This window comes from Cucurbita moschata, unplaced genomic scaffold (assembly GCF_002738365.1).
Source record: "Cucurbita moschata cultivar Rifu unplaced genomic scaffold, Cmos_1.0 Cmo_Scf00013, whole genome shotgun sequence".
Taxonomy (NCBI): Eukaryota; Viridiplantae; Streptophyta; class Magnoliopsida; order Cucurbitales; family Cucurbitaceae; genus Cucurbita; species Cucurbita moschata.
This window is the reverse complement of record NW_019268529.1, coordinates 5,280,273-5,295,972: the sequence shown is the minus strand read 5'-3', so window position 1 is coordinate 5,295,972 and position 15,700 is coordinate 5,280,273. Positions and strand designations below refer to the sequence as shown.

The 15,700-nt window shown below is 38.9% G+C and overlaps 5 protein-coding genes across 6 annotated transcripts in view; 3 read left to right on the top strand and 2 right to left on the bottom strand.

The window, feature by feature from the left end:
* The window catches only part of LOC111451415, an 8,658-nt gene extending 5,652 nt beyond the window's left edge, over window positions 1–3,006 (bottom strand). Inside the window, exons 1-4 of one of the 2 annotated variants that reach the window (XM_023091828.1) lie at window positions 2,680–3,006; window positions 1,100–2,554; window positions 890–897; window positions 96–271 (exon numbers count right to left, since the gene is read on the bottom strand). In XM_023091828.1, coding sequence (XP_022947596.1) covers window positions 96–271; window positions 890–897; window positions 1,100–2,448 — 1,533 coding nt within the window. In that variant the 5' untranslated portion in view covers window positions 2,449–2,554; window positions 2,680–3,006. The remainder of the gene's footprint in view (window positions 1–95; window positions 272–889; window positions 898–1,099; window positions 2,555–2,679) is intronic. The other variant, XM_023091826.1, reaches the window with a different exon arrangement.
* Window positions 3,007–3,245: 239 nt separating this feature from the next.
* LOC111451416 (protein SUPPRESSOR OF GENE SILENCING 3-like) lies at window positions 3,246–7,171 on the top strand. The gene is made up of 6 exons (XM_023091829.1): window positions 3,246–3,522; window positions 4,194–5,236; window positions 5,385–5,682; window positions 5,830–6,074; window positions 6,319–6,479; window positions 6,608–7,171. The coding sequence occupies exons 2-6, from the start codon at window positions 4,205–4,207 to the stop codon at window positions 6,846–6,848; spliced, it is 1,977 nt and encodes a 658-aa protein (XP_022947597.1). The 5' UTR covers window positions 3,246–3,522; window positions 4,194–4,204; the 3' UTR covers window positions 6,849–7,171.
* A 360-nt stretch (window positions 7,172–7,531) lies between these two features.
* Window positions 7,532–9,835, top strand: LOC111451419 (acyl-coenzyme A thioesterase 13-like). Its single transcript, XM_023091832.1, has 3 exons — window positions 7,532–7,848; window positions 8,021–8,164; window positions 9,516–9,835. The coding sequence occupies exons 1-3, from the start codon at window positions 7,672–7,674 to the stop codon at window positions 9,657–9,659; spliced, it is 465 nt and encodes a 154-aa protein (XP_022947600.1). The 5' UTR covers window positions 7,532–7,671; the 3' UTR covers window positions 9,660–9,835.
* Window positions 9,836–9,985: 150 nt separating this feature from the next.
* LOC111451420 (acyl-coenzyme A thioesterase 13-like) lies at window positions 9,986–11,103 on the top strand. The gene is made up of 3 exons (XM_023091833.1): window positions 9,986–10,317; window positions 10,470–10,613; window positions 10,786–11,103. The coding sequence occupies exons 1-3, from the start codon at window positions 10,141–10,143 to the stop codon at window positions 10,927–10,929; spliced, it is 465 nt and encodes a 154-aa protein (XP_022947601.1). The 5' UTR covers window positions 9,986–10,140; the 3' UTR covers window positions 10,930–11,103.
* A 94-nt stretch (window positions 11,104–11,197) lies between these two features.
* Window positions 11,198–14,115, bottom strand: LOC111451417 (calcium-dependent protein kinase SK5-like). The gene is made up of 7 exons (XM_023091830.1): window positions 13,366–14,115; window positions 12,717–12,860; window positions 12,459–12,611; window positions 12,236–12,351; window positions 11,882–12,049; window positions 11,574–11,798; window positions 11,198–11,464 (listed from the first exon to the last, which is right to left on the bottom strand). Exons 1-7 carry the CDS (start codon window positions 13,916–13,918, stop codon window positions 11,312–11,314), a joined length of 1,512 nt encoding a protein of 503 aa, XP_022947598.1. The 5' UTR covers window positions 13,919–14,115; the 3' UTR covers window positions 11,198–11,311.
* Between the last annotated feature and the right edge of the window lie 1,585 nt (window positions 14,116–15,700).

The following is a 15,700-nucleotide window of genomic DNA, read 5'->3' as shown; positions in this document are numbered from 1 at the left end:
AAAAAAAAAAAAAAAAAAAAAAAAAAAAAAAAAAAAAAAAAAAAAAAAAGAAGAAGAAGAAGAAGAAGAAGAAGAAGAAGAAATATGCCTTTTACCTGCCTATTGGTAGCCGTAACATGTTCAGCTGGTATACGAATTTCTAGGGTGGGGACATTTTGTGGGCTTTCACCGTTCTTATCTATCTGGGATTGTTCATGTTCCTTCCACAACTTTATTAGTTCTTGCATGCACTCGCCAACTTTATAAACCACAGACGAGACTTCAGGTTTTCCTGAAAAAAGGTTTTGCATTTATACAGGCAATAAGATCTAGTAGATATGACATTCTTATCTCAAAAATTTTACTAGTCAATATCAAGCATCATGCATCAGACACAGAGAACTATCAAGACAAGATGGGTTTCATGAAGCTGCTTTTTTCCCCCTTAAAGATAAATAATGCCATGTTTCTGTTTTTCTCTTTGGAAATAAAGCCATAAATCTGTTTTTATAATACATAAAATGCACTGAGGTGAAATTATATCTATGAGAAGAGAAGTTGTTTCTTGTTCAAAAAAACATCAAAGAAATGTGTTTCTAATTTTCTTTTTTTTTTAAAAAATCCTTATTCACAAATAGGACCTGTACTTCCATCTCTTATCGTTCCTCAAGAGTTGTTAAGAACTGCTCTAAATCGAAAATGCAAGAGCAATAAGTCCAAGTTAAAAAGGTACTTCTACGTCAACCAGGTGATAAAGAATGATAAACAAGTAGACTGCAAAGCTTATGGAGAGAGACTGCAAACTAGAATAATATATTTCGCAAAAGCTATCCACGAGGTAGCATGATTGCAGCAGTCACAGTTGAGAAGAATGTTACACCAAGTGGAACAGAATAATAAGACAGCATACCTTGTAATCTGCAAGATACAGGAAGAGGATCAGGACGTGGCTCAATAGTCAATCATTCTTAAATTAAAAAAGAAATATTTCTTCGCTTGACATTAAGGATAGCAAAAAAGTTTAAAAGCATTTTTCTGAACCAAGATTAGCAGTACTATGAAGAACATAGGTTAGTCAGCAAGGAAAAATTAAAGCTGAACATAAAATCATACGACATACCCTTCATTATCTTGAGCACGAGACCTAAACCGAGGTTCTCTATTTGCTACTTGAGGGCTTCCCCTTGAACGTTGCATCCTCCTCCGATGCTGAACGCCATAATTATAAACTTCTCTCTCTCTGTCTACAGTCCCTTCAACATCTGCACATCCCTCATCTGACTCTTTTTCATGACATCTACTACGCTTTTCTGGTCGATCCCCTTCAATGTCTGTATCCCTCTCTTTCTTCCTGTCTCTACCCTCTCTATCAGCATTTTTCCAGTTATCAAAATCCTTTAACTTTTTCTGATCTGGAATTGGATTGTCCTGCTCTAACATTCTCGCAGACACTTCACCTGACTCCTTTTCAAGGTGTGAAGTCTCCTTATCCATTCCATTCCATGATTCTCTCTTCTGATGGTCCTTATCCCTTTCACGAGGCCTTTCCTTGTCTTTTGAGGTATCTTTCCGGTCTCTCTCCCACCTTTCTGCATCTCTCTCTTCCTTAGACAAGTCTTTGGGCTCAACATTGTTGTTTGTTGCTTGAGTACTGCTCCTATGATCATTTCTTTCCTTATCCTTATCTCCCCAATCCCGCTGCTTTGTATCTTTCCTTTTCCTGTCCTTCTCCTTAAATTTATCCTCACCTTTTGAATCTATTTTGTTCTCGCCAACAGCCTCCCTTGTTTCAACATAATCTTTCTCATCAGTGGTCGGGGCTTCTTTTACAGCCTCAGCTGCACTCTGTGAACTGGTGCGTGAAACATGCCAGGATTCCGTGCTTCCAACTGGAGCTTCAGGATATCTCTTCCCCCTGTGATAATCTTTTGATTCTTTCCAGTTCAAGTGACTGGCTGCTGATCCATAAATCTCTTTTTCTGACTTCAAGTCGCCCTTGTAATCGTTATAACTATCTCTATCATATTTCATTTCCTTAATATCCTCCAATCTGCTTTCATATCTCATTTCCTTCTCCAACTTCACAGCTTGAGAATCCCTCCTTTCATCACCAAACAGCTCTCGAGCATCCACTCTTGCATCTCGGTTCTCAAACCTGTTATCCCCACCGTCCTTGGAGTCCCGCAGCTCCAGCCTGCTTTCCGAAGCAACAGAATGATCTACATGAGGATCATTAGAGGACGAGGGCATTCGAAAAATCGAGTGCAGGGGGGATCTTTTATCTCCATCACGGGATTCAGTGCGGGGTAGCTTCGACATTGGGGTGTCCTGACCCATCTCATAGGAAGGGCGATACTGCATTGGAATTGAAGAAGAGAGCTTGCGATAAGGGCTGGAATCATCGTGGGGATATTTGGAAGATGAAGAGTGCCCCCCATCGTCGTGGGACCTCTTCGGAGCACCACTCATACCGACGAGTCAGTGAGTAATGAAGGTCAGCGGAATTAATCAAACAAACAGCAGCAGCAAAACAAGAACGTTTCTAAAAATCAACCCAGTTGCCCAAATAATCCTGCTTGAGAGTATAAAGATCGGAGGTTTTTCAAAATCCAAACAAATTCGACAGAGAGAATCATCGTAAACAGATAGCAAGCAAATAAGAGACAAAAATAGATTGGACAAAAGAAGAAAAGACGTTACCTCGGATTCCAATTGATGCACAAACTGAAAGGGAAAATTAAATCCCTAATGAAGATTTGGCTCGCGGAACATGGAGTGATGCTATTAGGCTTTGCATCGTGGTGGGTGTGTTAGAGTGGGGTGTGTGTTGAAATATGCATAACAAAAAGAAGGGTTGGGAGTATAGAGAGAAGTGAGGGAAAACGGGGGACTCTGAATTTGTCGACCGTCGATGAAAGTTCAGAGAGACGGCGACACTCAAGCGGCTGAAGATGGGGGACTCTGAATTTCTCGACCGTCGATGCCTTCCAATGACGCAATGATCAACTGCGCGCGTGTTTCTCAGTCGATGGGATGACTATTTTTAACAATAATTCGTTTTTTTTTTGTTTTTTAAAGAAATTAAGATAAATTTTGAAATTCGATTAAAATTTAAATATTTTACTAAACAAAATTGAGTGGAAGTGCGAGAAAATAAATATAATTTAAAAAATAAAAACAAATGATTATTTTATTAAACTAGGGGAAGTTTAAAAAGAAAAAGAAAAAGAAAAAGAAAAAGAAAAAAAGGCATATTAAACATATAGACTTGGACACTTGGCCACGAAGGATTAAACTGCATTCGACAATTATTTGGAGTCCGAAGCCGTACGAATGATACGAGTTTAGAAGGGGTTGCTGTCCTCGTTGCCCACAGTTCACTCTCGCGGGTCACTGGCAGTCACTAGCTTCGCTTTTCTTTGCTCAATTTCTGGGGACTCACTCGCCAAGCGCCATCCACCATCCACGGCCATCTTTCTTTCCAATTCCACTTTTCCGGCGTTGGAAGAATCTGCTTCCGGCAACAATTTTCAAGATAATACTGTACTCTCTCTCTCTCTCTCTCTCTCTCTCTCTCTCGTGAAATGGCTGAGTTTTTCTCCCATGTCTTTTTGTTTCTTTGTTCCTGTAAACTTCTGTGGTTTCTAGGGCATTTCATCGTTGAAAAGGGTTTCTTCAGAGTCTAGTCTTTTTTTATCAAATTTTGTTCCCCTCGTGTGAAGTTCATTTCTTTGTTTTGGTGTTTAAGAACCTGTGGCTAGAGAGAGCAAAATCTATCATGTAGTGGAAGTTTGTACGTGCTTTGTTCTGAAAATCTATTCCGAGCTGCATGCTTTTCATCGGATCATCTTTGCCTTTTGCTTTGTTTGTTCATTGCTCTACCCTCGTTTTAAGGCTCTGTCAACGGATTACCTCTTCGTGTTCATCATAGCCCTGCAAATCTGAATTGCGTTTTGATCCGACACTCATTACTCCAATTTGTTAACTCTAAAACCCTTGTCCCTCTAGCGTTTTATAGCACCAGAACGTGTTCGGGTTTCGGATGTTTTTTGTTCGTTTTTTTAATGTCTGATTTGATATCTGATTCGTCTTATCATGGCTGGAGGAGTTATTCTGGAACTTCAGCCAAGGATCGTGTAGTTTCTAATGCGTATTTTGCTGTCACTACTTATATAAATTTTTATCTGATTGAGTTCTTTATATATAATGAATAGGTTGCATAAAAATGAGTTCGACCAGAGGGCGTGGTAAGTCTTTTAATTCTGGCACCAACAATGAGAAGACACCTAAGGCGAGCAATGTTTCTGAAATTTCTACAACACCCCTGGACCATTTGAGTCAGGGTGTAGCGGACGTTAGCCTGGATTCTGGACACGCAGATGGTGATTGGGAAGTTTATGCCAAAAAGTCAAGGAACAAAGCTGGGACCAATGCTACTAAACAATGGGGTGCCCAGTATTTTAGTCCTAAATTACCAGAGATGTCTCAAACGTCAGGCACACGTAATGGTGGTGGACGAGGAAAGGTGTCTAGTAAGAATTGGCAACCTCAATACCCTGATACAAGGAAAATGGGACGGGGGAATGCTTGGTCACAATCCAGGGCTTCGGAGAGCAATTATGTAGCTCCACAATCTGTAATTTGCCCTCCCCTGGAGCATGGCTGGAATTGGCAATCTAGGGCTGGTTCCAGTCAAACTAAGGTCTCGGTAGACGCCCAACATAAAGTTGATTTTATCTCAAACTCATATCCAAGTGACGAGAACGAAGAATCTGACAATGCTGAGGATAATGACAATGATTCTGATGATCTGGAGGATAGTGACGATGATCTCTTAAGTGATGACTTTGATTCTGATGCAAGTCAAAAGAGCTATGAAACACGAAAGAAGATTAGATGGTTTAAGAAATTCTTTGAAATTTTGGATAGTTTGACGGTTGATGAGATTAATGAACCTGCAAGGCAGTGGCACTGTCCAGCATGCCAAGGAGGCCCTGGTGCCATTGACTGGTATCGTGGCCTGCAACCCTTGATGGCACATGCCAAAACAAAAGGATCTAAAAGGGTGAAGCTGCACAGAGAGCTAGCAGAACTGTTGGATGAGGAGTTGCGGCGTAAAGGAGCATCTATAGTTCCTGCAGGTGAGCTATTTGGTAAATGGAAAGGTCTGAAAGATGAGGAGAAAGATCACGAGATAGTGTGGCCTCCTATGGTTATTATTATGAACACAAAGCTTGAGCAGGATGTAAATGAGAAGGTATGTCTTCAAATCAGCTGCTAGAGAGGACAGATTGATGAATTATGTTTGTATTTTTGTAATGTATTTGTAGTCTTGTACGCATGTTTGATATCTGTTAGAGTTTGATGGTCATTCGTTTTTCACTTTCCCGTTCGGATGATTGCAGTGGATTGGCATGGGAAACCCGGAACTTCTTGATTACTTCAGTCCATATGATCCTAAGAAGGCACGGCACTCATATGGTCCCCAGGGGCATCGTGGGATGAGTGCTCTGATATTTGAGCCCTCAGCAAGGGGTTATTTAAATGCTGAGCGCCTGCACAAACATTTCATTGAGCAAGGAACTGATAGAGATGCTTGGGATTCTAGAAGGAGGACTTTGTTTTATCCAGGTGGGAAGCGCCAACTTTATGGTTTTATGGCTATAAAAGATGACCTCGACACTTTTAACCAGCACATGCAAGGTTTCATCCCTCTCTCATCTTTGTTTTGTTGGTGTGTCTAGGAAACTTCGTGCCCGCCCTCTAGCATATTTTCCATTTCAAGAATGTGCTATTACGATTGCAATGTGAACTTTTGTTTTCTTTGTGATCTTGAAAAACATTAAATAGGAAAATCTAAGATGAAGTTTGAAATGAAATCGTACCAAGAGATGGTCGTAGATCAGATTAAGCAAATGAGCGAGGACAACCAGCAGCTTACCTGGTTGAAGTACAAGGTCGTAAAAGAAAGAAGTAAGTCTAAGGCGTACGAAGAATCTTTGGATAAAGTATGTGAAAAGCTTCGGAAGACCACTGAAGAAAACAGAATTGTTAGACAGAGAACCCTAATGCAACACGAAGAGGATAAAGAAGAGGTATGCCTTTTCTACTGAGCTCTTAAAATAGAATTCAGAACAGGGTCGTTCCCCATGTTAATGATAGGCCAACCAGAACATGTTGAGGTAAATCTTCTTCATTCCTCCCCCCACTAAAACAAGCATTCACGTAAACACTATCAGAATTCGGAACCCCCGTAATGTGCATATTTTAAAAGACTACCGGCTATTTGCATGTTTGTTCTCATTGACTTCTGATTTTTTCCTTTCCCTGCTGATGAAGATGCAATTGCAAGAACAATTTTTCAAAGAACAAATGGAGCTATTGCATAAAACAAGGGAAGAAACAGAAGAGAATTTTGAAAGAATGCAGCAGGAGGAACGCGAGAAGGTGAAGAAACAAACGAATGCAAGCCATTCGACTACGGATGAATATAGAAGCAGGTAATAGAGAGATTATCTGTGGCAAGTGATTCACACAATCCTGAATATTGGGAAAGCTATGCTATGACCAAGAGAAAAAACTGTAGCAAGTTTGTTTACTTGATTAGTGTTTTACTTGTTCTGCTCAGGGCGAAGGAGGTTGCGAAGTTTATAAAGTTTCAAGAGAAGGAGATGGAAGATTTCGTAGCAGAAAGGGAGGAGCTGATAAAAGTTCATGAAGAAAAGATGGCAGCAATGAAACGGAGACACTGGGACGAAGAAGTGGAGGTGGAGAAAGAGTTCAATGCGGAACTAACTCGGCTGATGGAGAAGTATTCCCCTCAAAATTCTAAAGATGCAGCAGAAGTGCAGGAGGGTATGGTGAAGTGAAGGTAAGGTAAGGTAAGGAAGTGGTTTGCTTACGGGGAATGATAATATATGGTAAGTAGTCTGCAACTAGAACAGTATCTACTGGGGGAGAGTTGCGAGATCCATTTTCCTCTCCCTACTACTTTTCTTAATGCTTTTCTCATATCAGTATGAGATGGATAGATTACCAAGAACACTTGAACCCCTGGCGTTTTGGTTCATCTTCTACCGTGGTATCTTGTATATGCTAATAGCGTAGAAGTATGTTGGTGGATGTTTGATTTGAATATTTCTGGTAACCCTCATGTGATGTTAGATGCAAAAATGGGTTTTTTATTCGAAAATTATTTTCTACAATTACTTTCTTATCCACTTATAAGTAAAATTTTCTAAAGTTTTATTACTTATTTTTTAACCTTGAAATAAAGCTGAGTCTTTAACTTGTATATATTTAAATTAATTTAAAATAGACTTGTTTTATACTTTTAAATTTGTAACAATTTAGTAATTAAACTTTTAATAAATTTAATCCCTATGATTGTTATGATTTGATTTAACAAGTTTTGTTATCAGCAAATAAATTGATGAACTGAGAACCAAATGTATTTGTAAACTATAAAATAATTAACGCTTGATTTTTTGATAGAATAAAAAATTGTTTAATCTAAGAGATTAAATGGTTAGCACGTTTTAAATTACTTTTGGACGGAAGATTTTCAGCTTCGTCTGAAGTTGCGGAGACTGTTTTTCTCATAAATAAATGTTGATGGATTCGTCCTCCGAGTGTAGATGAATTGGTTTTGGGCAATTCGGAAAAGGGAGCGATAATCTTACAGATTCGGAGATGGAGAAGATAAAGACACAATTGGAGAAGCATAATGATGATGATCGGAAGGTTGCGTCCGCCATCGATGGTCTTCCTCTCAGATTTTATGAACACTTTGTTATGGCTGGTCTTCGCGTTGATCTGATCGAACCTGGTCGCATCGTTTGCACTCTCAAAGTCCCTGCTCGTTTGCTTGTATGTTCTTCTTCTTCTTCTCCTACTACTACCTGTTTTTGCTAATTTCGACTTCATCCACCACTCCTGTTCGATCCACTTGCTTGTGAGATCTGTGGACGCAGTTCTGGCGGGCTATTTACCCTTTTTAATTAGGATTTCTCTGCTTACTATTTGACGTTTCATTTGCAAGAACAATAATAATTCCTTGCACGGAGGAGCCTCGGCGTCACTTGTGGATTGCATTGGTTCAGCAGCGATAGCGACTATGGGCTCTACCACCACCGGAGTCTCCCTCGAAATTAGCCTCTCCTACTTGGATGCTGCTTATCTCGACGTGAGTTCCATTTCCCCCTTCTCCACCTTTCAATTTCCCATTTCTGTTCATCATCACACTACGCGGTCTCTATAACTTTTCTATCTAATAGCAGACACGGAAATTGAGTTATTGTACAGCTCCGATATAATGCACTACACTCATTTTTTTCTAGAATTATAAATTAGTGTAAAGATCCCCTCTCCCCTCACTGTCACTGGAAAAAAGGGAAAAGATAATAACTTAAAAAGGATAAATTGGCTGTAAGGTTGGCTGTTGGCCAAGCTCTTCCCTTGGTTTACCATTAAATGGGAAGCCAAAGACGACTATCATTCTGGGACCCCATTATGGAGAGAGTGCCTAAAAGGCTCCTTGCTTGGAAGAGTTCTTTAAGCTACTTTATCAATCCTTCCTGTTTATTATATGTCCTTATTCCCTATGCCTTCGAAGGTTGTCCAAACTATGAGAGACCCTTGTAGAACCTTTCTTTGAAAAGGCAATAATGAAAATTTGGGCTTCACTGTTGTCAAATGAAAAAATGTACTCCAATTGAAGATGGCGGTATTGGGCTGAATAGTATCAAGATAAAGAGCAAAACCTTCCTTGACGAATGGGTTTTAGTATGAGATCATTGGTGAAAAACCTCTCCTGTAAAAGGAACATTGAGCCTCCAAACCTCTATAAACCTCTCCTGAAAAGGAGCTTAGCCATAAAGTCCAAGGTAGGATGCCATACATGAGTATCTTCCCTTACTGGTGTTCCATTTGGAAAACACAATTCTGAATCACAAGGCTTACCCTTTGTTTCTTAACCACCCCCCAAAAAAAACTGGATTTCCATTGTTTATTTTCTCGTAGAACACAATTCTTGGGGCAAATAACTGAAGACATGGATTAGGTTTGAAAGTTTAGAACATATGACATGAGGAATTTACATGAAAGGTATATGTATATTCAGTAGAAATAAAACTTAAGTTCACACTTAGATATCAGTTTGATTCCAAAACACTAAAACGCAAATGAATGGAGAATATTTATATATTATTGGGTTGAACAGTTCAAGCTATTGAACTTGAATGAATTTAATCCTCAGTACATTCTTGGGACCGGAAGGATATGTTATGGAATCGAGACAATAATTTTTCCATGTGAATATCTTAGTACGAAAAAGTTTATTGGGTTGAACAGTTCAAGCTATTGAACTTGAATGAATTTAATCCTCAGTACATTCTTGGGACTGGAAGGATATGTTATGGAATCAAGACAATAATTTTTCCATGTGAATATCTTAGTACGAAAAAGTTTGTTTTTGAGAATTAAGTTCATAAATACTACTTTCTCGTCTTTGGGTTTATTTCTGTGTGCTGTTTTAGGAGGAAATCGAGATGGAGAGCAAGGTATTGCGAATGGGAAGGAGTATTGCAGTGGTTAATGTTGAATTGAGGAGAAAAGACAATGGTAAAATCATTGTTGAAGGCCGACACACCAAGCACCTTGCCATCTCAAGCAAGTTGTAGTTACGAACTTCTTCAATATCAACATTTTAGTCTGCGTTATGCATCGATGTATTACGTTTTGTAGCTTCAACAAAAAGAAATGTGATGACAATAATAATTCCTTCTATGACTTTGCTGCTTTATCTCGTTCTTATGTTCTGTTATTGCTGGAATAATGTCATTTGAATGTCCATTTAGTATTAATTTCATTTGTGGTTTGCGACGCTAAAACAACATAATAAGTAAAATTAAAATGTGATGCTAAAAGTAGGATTAAAAAAAATCCCATAAAAGAATAGAGAAAATGGAGAATGGTGGTGAGTTTTTAGAACTTAAAAAAATAATGCTCTTTTGTTCAACTTGATAAATGCAGATCTGAAAAGTCTCCTTCGTAATCTCAGAGTTTCTGATTCCGCACTACTTTACCATCAGACATGAACTTATACCAACAATGGCTAAACATCCGACAGGATAAGCTCATTTCGGAAAAATTGTCACAGAAATGGATACGTCAAAGAGATCCATAGAGAAGCGTAGTGATGATGATCCCAAGGTTGCGTCCGCCATCGATGGCCTTCCTTTCAAATTTTACCAATACTTTGTGGTGGCTGGTCTTCGCGTCGATCTCATCCAACCTGGTCGCATCGTCTGCTCTCTCAAACTCCCTGCTCGCTTGCTAGTATGCTTTTTCTATTCTTCTTCTTCTTCTTCTCCTCAATCCACCGCTCTTCTGTTCGTTCCACTTGCTGATGAGATTTCTACACGCTATTCTGTCTATTCCCTTATTTATTTAGGATTTCTCTGTTTTCTGCTTTATGTTTCATTATTAAGAACCAGAATAATTCCTTGCACGGCGGAGCCTCGGCGTCACTCGTGGATTGTATTGGTGCCGCAGCGATCAAGACTTTGGGCTCTACCACCACTGGAGTCTCCCTCGATATGAACCTCTCTTACTTCGATACTGCTCATCTCGGCGTCAGTTCCACTTTCCCCTCTTTCTACTCCTCAATTTTCCATTTCTGTCGATCTGGTTACCGATAAGGAAATTCAAATTACTGCTTCATCTATTGTTATTGCATTTAGTAATTTCTTTGTATCCTTCCCATTCTCATAGAGTATGTATGCTACTTTTTGTCTGCTGTTCTAGGAGGAAATCGAGATTGACGGCAAGGTTTTGCGAATGGGAGAGACCATTGCAGTAGCCAATGTTGAATTGAGGAAGAAAAACACCGGTAAAATTATTGCTCAAGCTCGCCTCACCACATACCTTGCCATCACAAGCAAGTTGTAGTTACAAAATTTATTGGCTTAATATAATAGTCATGTAAATACTATAGAGCTTAAAGAAAATTGACCTAAGAACCAATATCATGTTTGTTTTCCACTGCTTCAATGCATTGTTCTTGCATATTACATTTTGTAGCTTCAACTAAAACAAGTTCATTGATAATAATCATTTCTAGTCTTTGTTGTTGTGTTCATTCTAATCTGTAATTGCTGAAATAACTTACTCTGATGTGTTCCATTTTAAATATTCTGTTTCTCAAATAAGAACAGCATAGAAGAAAGGGCGTCTTAGTTTTTCTTTTGTTGAAAAGTTTATGGAACCATAAGTAGGATCAAAGCTTTTGTTCAAAGGATTCCCAGATACACACAAGTATTATATAGGCATCTCAGGTAGGATTATCAATAGATTGGTTGTTGGCACTTGTTGACAAGCCGAGAGCATCTCCTAAATTCATCGGCCCTCTCATCGTCCGCCTTCCAATTCCACCGTTGCCTTTTCTCATCATCGCTGTGAATTCCCCGTAGTCTATACGTCCATCCTACATAAAACCCAAACAGAACCAAAGAAGTTTTGTCAAATACATATAAACAGAGACAGTTAATGGACATTTCAACAGATAGCATGGGAGAAAGGAAAGAGTAACTAACATTGTCTTCATCGATCTCACTGATCATGTCGTCGAGATGAACATCACTCAAGCCAAACTCTTTGCAGGCTTGCTGAAGCTCATCAATGGTTATGAAACCACTACCATCCTTGTCAAAATATGAGAAGGCCAATAGTAAATTCTCTTCCCGCTCTAGCTTATTCAAGTGAATTGTAGCTGCAAGGAATTCACCATAGTCGATTGTTCCATTGTTGTCTATGTCTGCCTGTCAAAACATCATCAGCTTCTATGACAACAAACAACCACAAAAGTAAGCATGCATAAATAGAAGAAAGCTTTACTCCTTACTGCATCCATTAGATCCTTAATCTCAGACTCCATAAGTTCGGAGCCTACACGTTTTAAGCCTTCCTTTAGTTCGTCAAACGTTATCGTCCCGCTGTTGTCTGTGTCTATCATCTTGAACAACTCCTTCAGACCCCCAATTTCTTCTTCAGAAAGCCTTTCAGCAATTACCTACAATCAATCATAAGATTTCAGAGTTCAGACACCATCAACTTTTGGATGGTGCAGTAACCAATTGAGTTAAATCGAGCATATTCGACAAGTGACACAATGTACGTCGTATCATATGCTTTCAAATACTTCCTTAAGGAGTTTTCTTTCCTAACAATTTGGACTAATAATAATTCTAAAACGTACTCTTAGAGCCATTTTTTTAAGCTTATTCATAGCAGAGAACAGCTTCAGACGTGATAATACTGCCGAGTCAAGAGGTTTATCTGGGGCAACTTTGTCATCTACAATCCATGGATGACCTGATACAGAAAGGATTTGGAATCAGTTCTCTTAGAATAAAAATACCATACAACATATCACCCCTACTGGCTAGTCATATTGCTCAATGCTAGGAACTGAAACTTACAGAGGACTTCATGAGCAGTTAGCCTTCTCTTCGGATTTCTGTCGAGCATTTTTCGTATAAGATCCTTTGCACTTCCTGAGATACCAGGCCATGGCTCTGACTCAAAATCCAATCGTCCTTGTAGTATCTGTCGGAAGATCCCTATTTCAGTTTCTGTAGTACAAAGAATTAAGGAAATTATGGGTAATGGAACTCTATTGTAAGTGTTACTTCCCAGAACTTTGCAGGAAATGTGATTTATGGATTTGTAGTAGCTACCTGCGCAAAATGGAGGTACCCCACTTAATAGAATATATAAAATAACTCCTGCACTCCAAACATCAGCTTTGGGTCCATAATGCTTGCGTAGCACATCTGGTGCAACATAGTATGGACTACCGACAACATCAGAAAAAGTCTCCCCTGTAAGCATTTGAAAATTTAAGATCACCGAAAACTCTCAAAGTGAAACGGAGATAATAACCAACACAACACTAATTAATCAACCAAGAAGTTATTCATTGGGTACTGATACAAATCTTTCTGTCATAAAAGGATTAGTATTCTTCAGGCATAAACCAAGTTCTAAGTAGAAGATGTCAGAAACAAGAAGGGAAACCTGTGCATGATAATTAAGACCATAATTTAAAATCATAGCAGAAATAAGAGACCTTTATCTTGGCAATAGCTATTGATTTTTGTAGAGAAAACGAAGGAAAATGGTCAATGTAGAACAGATCAATGGCGACATCCAAACCCCAGATGTCATGAAACCTAGAACACTAATTTCAAGTATGAGATTCAGTTGAGGCACCAAAAGAGTGAGTTCCCAAACCCCAAGAAGGCAACCAATAGCTAAAGAAATAGATTAATGAAAATGGAGGAAGAGACAGAGATTTTGAAGAAGGAAAGGAACCCAAAAGGCAACCTGGCTTGTAGAAGACAGAGAGCCCAAAATCAGTGGCCATAAGAGCAGCATCTTCATCCACACTTTGAAACAGAAAGTTTTCAGGTTTAAGGTCTCTATGCATGACTCCAAGCGAATGACAAGACTCTAAAACACTGACAATGACCCCAATAAGCTTGGCGGCCTCTCTCTCACTGTAATGCCCCTTCCGAACGATCCTATCAAAGAGCTCCCCACCCGCACAAAGCTCCATAACCAAATCAACAGAGACCGGATCCTCATAAGTGCCCTTGATTCTGACGATGTTGGGATGTTCAGACAAATGGTGCATTATCTGAATTTCCCTCCAAACATCGTCATAGTCCTCTTTGCACAGAAGCTTCCGCTTAGGGATGGTCTTACAGGCGTAATTGTGCCCAGTTTTCTTGTCAGTGCAAAGAAAAGTGGTGCCAAATTGACCTTGGCCGAGCTTTTTGCCGAGGGTGTAGAAATCGGTGAGGGGTTCGGTCCGATAAGGGAGGACCCATGATGGTTTTGACGATGGGGGTGGAGTTGCAGAGCTTGATTTACTCATGAATGGCGGTCGCCTTTGAGAAAATGGGCAAAACGGTGGGACCCAAAACAACGAGAAGCAGATTCCAGGACCAGAGCAGAACAACCCAGACCTCCCTCCCTCTCTTCTTCCTCTCTCCCTTGTTGAAGTTAAATAAGGCTTAAAACAGGCAGCCTTTTGGCCTAAGATTCTGTGCAAGTTACTTCATTTTCTCTCTGTAAATACTACAAATTCTTTCATTCATGTGGGTATTGCAGTGCTGAAAAGTAAAGTTGCAGAAGAAAACAAGTGCTTTCTATTGGTTTACAAAAGCAGTAGGTTGGTGGGCTTCCGCTGGCCCCATCTCTTTACTTTGGTGTTCACCTCAGCTTTCATCCATGTTTTCTAATAAGAACTTTTGGATTTACGCGTGGGCTTTTGAGCCGTTACAGTTCCTAAATGATCAGCACTATGATTTTGTCAAAGAAATTGGACACTGTTCTGCATAGTCAAATGTCAAAACCAGCCGCCCTCCTTCTCCAGCCCACAATATAAATATCAAACCTTTCAATAAGTTTTTACCGAAAGGAATGTGTCAGAGCTGAAGATGCCCACATCTTATTATTATTATTATTATTATTATTATTTAAAAAAAAAAAAAAAAAAATTGTGTAACAACGTACATTTGGACCCGAATATCAGGTGGTTTGAAAGCATATTATCCCTTAATTTTAGTATACAACAATTTAATATTTGTAATAGACAATGATTTAATCCTCGTTGTAAATTTGCTTTTTTGTTAAAAGTGTAATTACAAGTATACAACAATTTTTGTTTGTCATTGTTATGAGTAGAATTGAGTTGGTTTTGGAAGATAGCATTCAAACTCAAGAACAAAGAAAAAGAGTTACGAGCATATAATTTTTTGCTATTAGCTTTAGAGAAAGATTCTGAACAATTCTCATGAATTACTGGAAGGATGAAGATGACTGAAGAAGTTTCCATTCGAGCTCAACCGGACCCAACTCCAAATGAGCTCAAATTAGGGCTCAAGAGAAAGATGTTGTTTTTGCATCAAGATATCCCTGTAAGCTTCTTCATAACGCATTTAGTAGGTAGATATCAGTATTTTGCATGATTCAAAAGCTTTATATTTTTATGGAAAATTTGTTCTCAGAGCTGATATCACTCAAGTAGGAAGAAATACGAAGAAAGAAAAGAGATAGTTCAAGCTGAACCTGCATACTTTCAAGAACATACATCGTTAGTAAACCATAAAAGTTAGAGAAACTCGAAAGTGAAAAATAATGAAACCGAAAAGGTTGGTTATGCTATGTACTCGAGTATTAGATGTAAAGATGAATGCAGCAAAAGAAAAGAACGTGGTATATCTATCTTAATTCCAAGCGCAGAGGTTTGGGGGTGATGACGGAAGAGTAGAGGGCACAAAGAACCGAGATGCAGCAGATGCCCCAAATACTATATGCATTTCGTTATCTGTGCACTCTATCTTCTGTCAACACAACTCACCATTGCCTCCTCTACTACTTGTACTTTGTATATATGCACATACTAACTAACCCATGCACAGCTAATGATATGTATGGGGAGGAAGCAACCCAAATGCTTTATGATCACTTCTACTTGGTCACCTCCTCAATTTATAACACAAACAACTACCTCTTTTCACCTCTTACTTATTAACAATTGAAAGAAACAAGCATTTCGAGCTATGAGCAATAGGGTTGGCAGGCTTTCTATATTTGGTTTAAAACAAAAAAAAAAAAAAAAAAAAAAAAAAAAAAAAAAAAAAAAAAAAAAAAA